The following is a 9,168-nucleotide window of genomic DNA, read 5'->3' on the forward strand; positions in this document are numbered from 1 at the left end:
AAGGGAACTGAATTTGGGATCTGGGGTCTGGGTTCGATATGGCCTCTGTGTGACCTTGGGCAAGGTCACCTCACCTCTGTAGGCCTCCATTTCCCCATCTGTAAGATGAGGGTCTTGGCTAACTGATTTCCAAGGTTCCTTCCAACTCCAAACCCTGAGGAATCCTATGTCACAGCATTTATTCAGCATTGCCTTCAGCCCCTTGTTAACAACAGGTCATCTGCTTGTGAAAACTTCCTGGACACCCTGTTTATTATTTCCTCTTATTTCACAAAGAGATAAACTAAAGTTCACAAAAGTTTAGTATTCCTCCCAAGGGCCCACAGTAGCTCATTAGTGGAGTTAGCTGATTGCCCAGACCCCTCCCATAACCCCTTCCTCTTACAGTTGCCTCCTTCTGCCTTCCACCTCCCCACCAGGCACAGCCCCCAACTCACCTGTAAGCCTGCCTGAGTCACCTCTATCACCGGGTCCCGGGCCAGGGTCAGGACCAGGGCCGTGGAGTGATGAGTGCACCATCTGTTATGAGAACACAGTGGACACGGTGATCTACACCTGCGGTCACATGTGCCTGTGCTACTCCTGTGGCCTCCGCCTGAAGAAGACTGTCCACGCCTGCTGCCCCATCTGCCGTCGAGTCATCAAGGACATCATTAAGACCTACCGGAGCACCTAGATCTGGTGGTGCCCCCACTGCCCCCCCACCCTGCCCATGGTGGGACTCTAGCCATCAGGAGACCAACTCCATCCCAAGCAGAGGGCTAGCAAACAGGGACCCCTTTCTCCCTCTTTATTGGAAATTTGTTTTCCCTTCCTTCATTAAAAAAAGCAAAGCAAAGGCTCTGGGCGCTTTAGGGCATATGGGATAGAAGGATAGCCCTTCCATGTGACCTCATTGGCTACTATCTCTGGAATCCATGAGAAAACAGACCTGTACTTTGGACCTTGATTTGTCTGGGGATGCCCTGACTCAGCGAAAGCCTGGGCTCCTGTCTGGTGATTTCTAGAGAAGAGGAGGGGCAGGGCAAATCCAGGGTTTGAAGAAACCAGGAATATCTCTCCTTGCTCCCACTCTCACAAGCCATGTCTGACCAGGGCTCTGGGGAGGAGTACAAGCTCCTTCCACTCCAGAGTGCACCTGACCAGTCTGACCCCTTCAAAAAAACCTCTCCTCTTTTCTCTCTCAGATCTCCTTTCCTCTTTTATCTCTGCACTGGCTGCTTCCTCTCTTGTCTTTTCTTTCTCTCTTTCTCTCTGTCTCATTCTGTCTCTCTCTTCCCTCTCACAGATCATCAGTGTTTGGCTGAAGGATTTGGAGCTCTTTGGAAAGCTTCACCATCAGCTAGAGGGCAACTAGGTGGAGTCAGGGAGACCTGAGTTCAAATCCTCCTTCACATTCCTTTGTATGGCCCGGGGGCATGTCATTTGGCAGTTTTTTGGGGCCTCAGTTTATTCATCTGTAAAATGAGGGAGTTGGCCTTCGGCGTTCCTTCCAGCTTTAGATTTCTGATCCTGTGACCTACAGGAAGAAAGGACATCTGCCTCCTGAACTTTCCCCTCCTCTTCCTTTATGATGAACCTCACATCTCAGGCAGCTCCTCAGGTACGTGTGGAATTATGAAGTGACCACTCTGAGGAATGAGGACAGAGGGACCCACCCAGATTGGAGACCATCTCCTTTTGACTTTTGAGAAGTGGATTTTAGTGCCTCCAGACTTATCCCAGGTCCCTGTGACCATGGGGAGAGGCCTCCTAAGACACAAATCATCTCACCCTGCCATCATCCAGCCCCCCAGCCAGGGGCAGGGGTAGGGAATGCTTCTTCCTATCTCCCCCACTTCCACTCCCATCATCTCAGTGCCAGGGGGCAGTTCATCATGGAAGCTATGGGAGTCCTATGAGGAGGGATGTGTTTGTGACCCAGACTCTCCCCCACATAGGCCCTTCCTGCCCAGCAGTCACTTCCATCCTGGCCTGTAACCCCTCTCTTGCCTTATTTATTGTTGATTAATTTATTGATTTCCACTAGGTGGAGTTGCTGTTCCCCAGAGTATCCCTTCCCTGCCTCATGACCTGGAGGACCTTAGGTGCCTATGACATGTGTCAGGAAGAAGGCAGTTGGGTGACAAAGACAACTTCAGCCCCCTCAGGCTCAGTCCACCTCTCTCCCATCAAAACCCAGTCTCTAGGAAAAGAGAATTGAAAGCTTAGACAATTCACTCCCATTTCCTAGAGGGGCTCTCAGGTATTCTAGAACCCACGAGGCAGTTTGGTGCTGGATTTTGAGTCAAAGGACCTGAGTTCAAGCCCCAATTCTGCTACTATCTGCGCAGCCTTGCTTACTTCACCTGAGTCTCAGTTTCCTCATGTGTAAAATGAGAGAGGTGGACAAGATGATCTCTGAGTTCTTTTTCAGTTCTTTATGATTCTGAGACTGATAGAGAACACCCAGAGGCAGAGAAGGAGGGTTTGTTTAGGAAAACTTTGTTTGTTGACCTCAAATCTGAGGTAGGAGTACCTGGGGTAAGAGATTTTCCCTCTTTATCCTCTTCTCCATGACCCAGTGGAAGGCCAGAAAAAGAGACCTGGACCTTGATGAAATAGGTTGCCAGTTGAGAGGAGGTGGAGATGCTTAAAGGCTTTTGATATCTGCCCAGCCTCAGTTTTTCCTCCCAGGGTTAGAGGTCCAGAGCTCTCTTTTGGGAGAATGCCTGTGATTTGGGGTGCATTGCCAAGGGGCCTAGGGAAAGTGGTGTCTTTAGCACTTGTCTCAAGCCACAATCATCTCACCCAAAGTCCATCCTTAACACTGACTGGGCTTTAGGATCTCAGGGATATTAAGGGGTATGGAGGTAGTGAGTAGGGCTGGGTCTTTTCTGGATTCACTGGGGTCAGTCTTTCCCACCCTTTAGGGTTAGCAACTGCTTTTGTTTTTCCCTTTGCTGCTACCCTATGTGCCCATATCCAATCATGATCAACCTCTGCTGCTGAGCACAGACAGAGCTTGAGGGGGAGCATCACCTTTCAGTGCAAAGAGCCCTGGGCCAGAAGACCTGGATTTTCTTTTCCCTGGCACTCATCCCTGTGTGAGCCTAAGCAAACCACTTTTTCTCTGTTGTATGTCAATTTTCTCTAAATCACGAAGATTGTACTAGATGGTTTCTAAAATTCCTTCCAGTTCTGAAGTTAGATTGAGTTTAATTCTAAGATTCTGATTGGTGGGGGTGGGGTAGGATTAGAGATGGGGAGGTGTGTGAGGGAAATCCTTTCTCCAGGCCTTCTGGAGGCAAGGACTCATTTGGGTGACCCCTTTAAGATTCTAAATTAGGGCAACTTTAGGGAGGTGGGGCAGGTTCAATTGACTCTGTTCTGGTCTGGGGTCCTATTCTCATGGGGTGCTGGGAATAAAGGAGGAAAAGAAGGCTCCTACTATGTTCTATTTCATTTCTTTCTGATGCTGTGCTCTGTTAGATGTCCTCTGGGTCACTCTGATTGTGAATAAAGGTGATTTAGCTATCCAACCTCTCAGCTGGCCAGTTCTGTTTCATCATTGTGGGGTAAGTGCTATCCATTAACAAGCATTTATTAAGCACTTATTGTGTGCCAGGCACTGTGTTTAGCTCTGGGTTGAAAAGATCCAATCCAGTAATTCAATTCATTAAACATTTAAGCACTTACTGTGTTCCGAGCACTGTGCTAAGCTCTGGGTTATCTGAAAATCCAATTCAACTAATATTTATTAAGCACATACTATGTGCCACCTAGCACAGTGCTGCTAGAAGTAGGGGTAGGGAACCTGCAGCCTTGAGGACCGAGAGGGCCACATGTGGCCTCCAGGCTGCAGGTTCCCCACCTCTGAATAGTGGATAGAGTGTTGGACTTGGAGTCTAGAAGACCTGAGTTCAAATCCTGCCTCAGACTGTATCAGCTGCATGACCCTCCAGAAATCACTTAACCTGTGAGCCTCAGCTTCCTCATTTGTAAGATGGAGATAATAGTATCTACACCATGGGATTGTTATAAGGGTCAAATGAGATAACATACATGAAGTCCTTTATGAGCCTTAAAATACTATATGCATGCTAGCTGTCTATTAGGGTGGATAGAAAGGACCTGGGCTCAAGTCTTGCCTCTGAATCCTACTAGGTTTGTGACCATGAGCAAGTCACTTAAACTCTCAGTGCGCCTAGGCAACTCTCTAAATAAGAGGGGAGTTGTTATCTGCATTAGTGGAGGGACTTTTCTCTGCCAGGGTTTCCTTATCTAGAGAAAATCACAGATCTAGACACCCCCTTCACATATCCCCTACCCACAATGTGCCAGACACAGAGAAAGACTCAAATAAAAAAAGTTCCTGTTCTCCAGGAGTTTAAATTCTACTACATGTGTGTTTGTATATATGCTTGCTTACTCAGAGAAGACGGTTGGCGTAGGGGCAAGAGCATCCTCTTTGGAGACAGGAAACCTGGACTCTAGCCCTGATGACGTCATCCTGGCTTTGTGATTATGGGGAGGCAGAGGTACAAGAGGGTAACTGCATTGCCGTGTGCCAAATAGGGATGACAATCCCTGTTCTGCCTAGGAAATAGCAGGACTGCGGGGGATGAAACAGGGATGGTGCCTGAGAAGGAGCGTCCAAAACTTTCGAAGATGGCTTTGTCTTATCATTGTGAAGCACTTAGCACTGTGCCTGGCACATAGTAAGTGCTGTGTAAATGTTAGTTGTTATTGTCATGTATCATATTAACATCCCTGAGCAGGACAGAAGAAAGGTGGGGAAGGGAGTCACAGAGTAGTCACGTGTTCTCAATCGTTTTACAAGAATTTACTGACCTCCTCTGCCTCAGTTCTGAGACATGCTGCTGTGAAAGAATCTGAGATAAGATGGCAGGAAGATAAAGCACCATTTCTGACCCGAGGAAGCCTGGGAGAAATGGATCAGTAGGGAGAAATGACTACCTCCTGGTGTGTATATGGTGGGGATTGGGTGGGGGGAGAAGACTACCCCCAAAAGTGGGCATTGAGGGACAGATTCCTGGAGGATTTGGCTCAAGGGGTCAGGGTTTCCAGGTGAGTTTTGGTGATTTGTTGAATTGGGGGAAGAGGCAGCTCATGTTCTGTAACTATTGGAGGGGTCTTGGAAGAGGATTTGCAGAGTTGGGGTCACTGAGAAATAGGACACATGCTCAAGGATGTGGTTTCTTTCAACTAGCAAACGGACAGGGTGGCTTCTGCAGTCTTCAATATTGTCTGTGTTTATGAGGTTAGATGCTGCCACCCAGAGGCCAATGGGAGAAATAGCAGGATGAAGAAATACCAAGTCCGCTCAAGGAGACGACCTCCTGGCTTCAATTAGAAGGTCTTGCTAAGTTCAAGACCATCCTTTCTGATTGACTAGCAGGTCACCTGATCCACCCTGGTTATCCCAAGTCACTCAATCATCCTTCCTAGGGCTTAGTCTCTGGCAGGCTTGGCCTACAGGACAGAGAGGCCCCTGGGATAGTAGGGAGGTGGGGGCAGGGGCAAGTAGAGGTCCTTTGATGCACCTGCTTTGTTTGGCCAGAGAGAGTTCTGGGCCAAAGGATCAGGGACCCAGGAGGGCTGCATTCAGATTTCTAAGGCCACTGCTTTTTTATGAGAAATAATACTGGTTTGGGAATTAAAGACCAGGGTTGAAATTCTATCTCTGATGATTGATTACTGTGTAACACTGGCCCTCAGTTTCCTTATATGTAAATTGGGGTGGTTATACCCTATGGTCTTTGGAGTCCCTTCCAGCCCTAGACCTATGATCTTATGTTTGGAGACAGTGGAGATTAGAATCATGAATTTCAGAGCTGGAAGAGACTTTCCAGACCACTTAGTCCAACAAGAATCCACCCTGTCCATGGCCAACAAGTATTCTTCAAGCCTTTATTGGAAGACCTCCCCTGAAAGGAAGCCTTAAATACCTCAGGCAGTCCATTCCACTTTGGAATATCTCTCAGAGTTAGTTTTTCCATAAATCAAGACTAAATTTGTCTCATCGTACCTATTCCTCCAGCTTGTTTCTTCTCCCTGGGGTCAAGCAGAGAACGTCTCTTCCTCTTTACAGGTGATAAGGTCGGGGGAAGGATAAGGCCCCATTTCGGACCTGAGGACGCCCATGAAAAATGTATTAGCAGGAAGAACATGACCATTTCTTTATGGGAGAAGATGATGACGGTGATAGGTAGCCTGTATTCATTCCTCCATAGGTCTTCTCTAGGCTAAACATCCACAGTTCTTCCAAAGATCCTCTTGTGGCACGAATTCAAAGCCCCTTCACCATCCTGGCAGCTCTTTTATAGACCCTCTCCAGCTTCTCCATATTCTTACTAAATATATCACTCAAAATGGAGCACAATATTCCCTCTAGGAGTGGTCTGACCAGGTACATAGAGTTCACATTTGACCTCAGACCCTCAGCAAGTAACCTGTTTGCCTCAGTTTCCTCAACTGTAAAATGGGGATGATAACAGCACCTGCCTCACAAGGTTGCTGGGAGGATCAAATGAATTATTTGTAAAAAGTGTTGAGCACAGTACCTGGCACATAAGTGAATTGTTATTACTATCCAAGTGCGTATCCCTGGGGCACTCCACTGGAGTTAGCATCCATCCAGTCACTAATGACTATTTTTTTAGCTAAAAGCAGCTAGGTGGTACAGTGAACAGAGCACTGAAATTGGAGTCAGGGAAGACCTGAATTCAAATGTGGCTTCAGATACTTACTAACTGTGTGATCTTGGGCAAGTCACAAATCTCTGTCTGCCTTAGTTTCCTCAACTGTAAAATGGAGAGACTCACCTCCCAGGGTGGTTGTGAGGATCAAATGAGATATTTGTAAAGTTCTTAGCAGAGCTCCCTGCACATAGTAGGTACTTAATAAGTGTTTATTCCCTTCTCTTTAGCTCTTGCCATTCAACAAGCTCTGAACCCATCTACCCCTATCACCTAGCCCACATCCCTCCACCTTGTTCATAAAAATAACATGAGACTTTGCCAGGTTATTTGGGAAAATGTAGAGGATCTACATCTGCAACATTCCCTTGATCTACTTTTCTAGTGACACCAATCAAGAAAGGAAACAAGGGATGACTTGGTCTGGCTCCTGATGACCGCTGTTTCTTTTTTCTACATGTTTGCTAATCATCCCTCTAATATTAAATTCTAAATTCCCCACCTACTCTCAAACCCTCCCCTGATGTCTCCAAATTAAAATCAAGCTATCTGACTATTTTCCCTTTGTTGAAGATTGGGACAATATCCTCCAATCCTTCTGTACCTGGTGACTTGACCTCAGCATTTGTTAAGTGCATATTAATGTTAGGTAGGGGGAGCTAGGTGGTGCAGTAGATTGAGCACAAGTGCAGGAGTTAGGAGGACCTGAGTTCAAATCTCACCTCAGACACTTGAGACTCACTAGCTGTGTGACCTTGGGCAAGTCACTTAACCCCAGTTGCCTCATCCTGGGTCATCTCCAGTGTTCCTGATGAATATCTGGTCACTGGATTCAGATGGCTCTGGAGGAGATGTGAGGCTGGTGACCTTGCACAGGCCCTCCCCCACTCAAAACAAAGTCAAGTACTGTCATGTCATTATTTCTCTGATGGCATGGTCTTCTTCAGCAACACTAGTGTTAGGTGGTGCAGTGGATAGAGTGCTGGGTCTGGAGTCAGGAAGACTCATCATCTTGAATTCAAATCTAGACTCAGACCTTATTAGATGTGTGACCCCAGGCAAGTCACTTAATCTTGTTTGCCTTGGTTTCCTCATCTGGAGAAGGAAATGGCAAACCAGCCAAGAAACCCCCAAAAAGGGTCACAAAGAGTCACACAGGACTGAATAACAACAGTGTGCCAGGCACGGTTTTAAGCACTACACACTTTCTTACTGGTTCCCAACTTGTCTTAAGGATCAACCCTATTAGTCATTTCTGTTCTTCCTTTTTCCAGTCCCTGGCTGGGTGGGGGGAGAAAAAAGCAAAACTATGAGCAAAATAGAAGGTTTGCCTTCCCACTCACCTCCGTTATTCTCATCCCACCCACACTGAGCAAGTGGTTCTAGTCTTCCAAAAAAGGATTTTTAACTGGACCTGTGATATCATGACTGCAGAAAGTTTTTGATGAGGAATTACCATTATCAGGGCAAGTTGTCAGATTTTCTGCAAGTCTTCGGAGAGTTGCCTGGGGTGTTGACTTGTCCCAGGGTCCCACAGCTGGTATGTGGCAGAAGTGGGGCTGGAATCGAGTTCTTCAGGACTCTTAAGCCAGTTATCTTATTGGTCAGTCATTTCAATCCTGACTCTCTATGACCCCATTTGGGGTTTTCTTGGCAAAGATACTGCCATTTCCTTCTCCCATTTATTTTACAGATGAGGAAACTGAGGCAAAGAGGGTTAAGTGACTTGCCCAAGGTCAATAGCTAGTAAGGTCTGAGGCTAGATTTGAACTTAGGATGATGAGTCTTTCTGACTCCAGGTCAGACATTCTATCCACTGTGATACATAGCTTCCCCCAGGCCAGCTATGTATCCATTATGTAACACTAGACTGGGAAACAGGAAGACATGTTTCAAATCTTGCCTCAGAGGCATATAAGCTGTGTGACCTTGGGCAAGTCATTTAACTGCTCTAAAGCCTTACCTTCCTCATTTGTAAAAAAGAGGTTGGATTAAATGATCTCTCAAACCCCATATGGTCCTAAATTGTACCATAGTCTTATGACTTCCTTCTCTGATACAGTCTTTAAAAAATCTCTCTCCTCCTCCTCACACACACACACTCCTACCTACCTACACCTACTTTTCCCCCACCCTCACCCTCCCTTACCTTTATTTGCTCAACTTAGGGTATGATAAGCCCAGGCACTTCTGACACTATTCTTACAGGACTGTATAGACTATGTCTGTATCATTTTCCATTGACTGTCTCTGCTTCGATCTCTCCAAACCCTTGAAAACAAATCTTTTGGTTAATGAGTTCCATCTGTATTCAACAGATCTATTTAGACAACTTTCCTCTTCAAGGTTCCGATCATTTCTGCCCAGCAGAATCAGATTCACAATTGAGGTTACCTTCGGTTTCTCCTCTTTTTGAAAGATGAAGTTATCATTAAGGCAAATCAAGAAGTCATTAGCTGTTTCTACT

General features: G+C 46.4%; 1 protein-coding gene across 3 annotated transcripts in view; it reads left to right on the plus strand.

Annotated features, from left to right (window-relative positions):
• The window catches only part of NEURL1 (neuralized E3 ubiquitin protein ligase 1), a 98,168-nt gene extending 94,647 nt beyond the window's left edge, over positions 1–3,521 (plus strand). For all 3 annotated transcript variants that reach the window (XM_072621453.1, XM_072621452.1, XM_072621454.1), the window contains one exon: positions 420–3,521. In XM_072621453.1, coding sequence (XP_072477554.1) covers positions 420–676 — 257 coding nt within the window. In that variant the 3' untranslated portion in view covers positions 677–3,521. The remainder of the gene's footprint in view (positions 1–419) is intronic.
• The last annotated feature ends 5,647 nt before the right edge of the window (positions 3,522–9,168 follow it).

This window comes from Notamacropus eugenii, chromosome 1 (genome assembly GCF_028372415.1).
Source record: "Notamacropus eugenii isolate mMacEug1 chromosome 1, mMacEug1.pri_v2, whole genome shotgun sequence".
Classification (NCBI taxonomy): Eukaryota; Metazoa; Chordata; class Mammalia; order Diprotodontia; family Macropodidae; genus Notamacropus; species Notamacropus eugenii.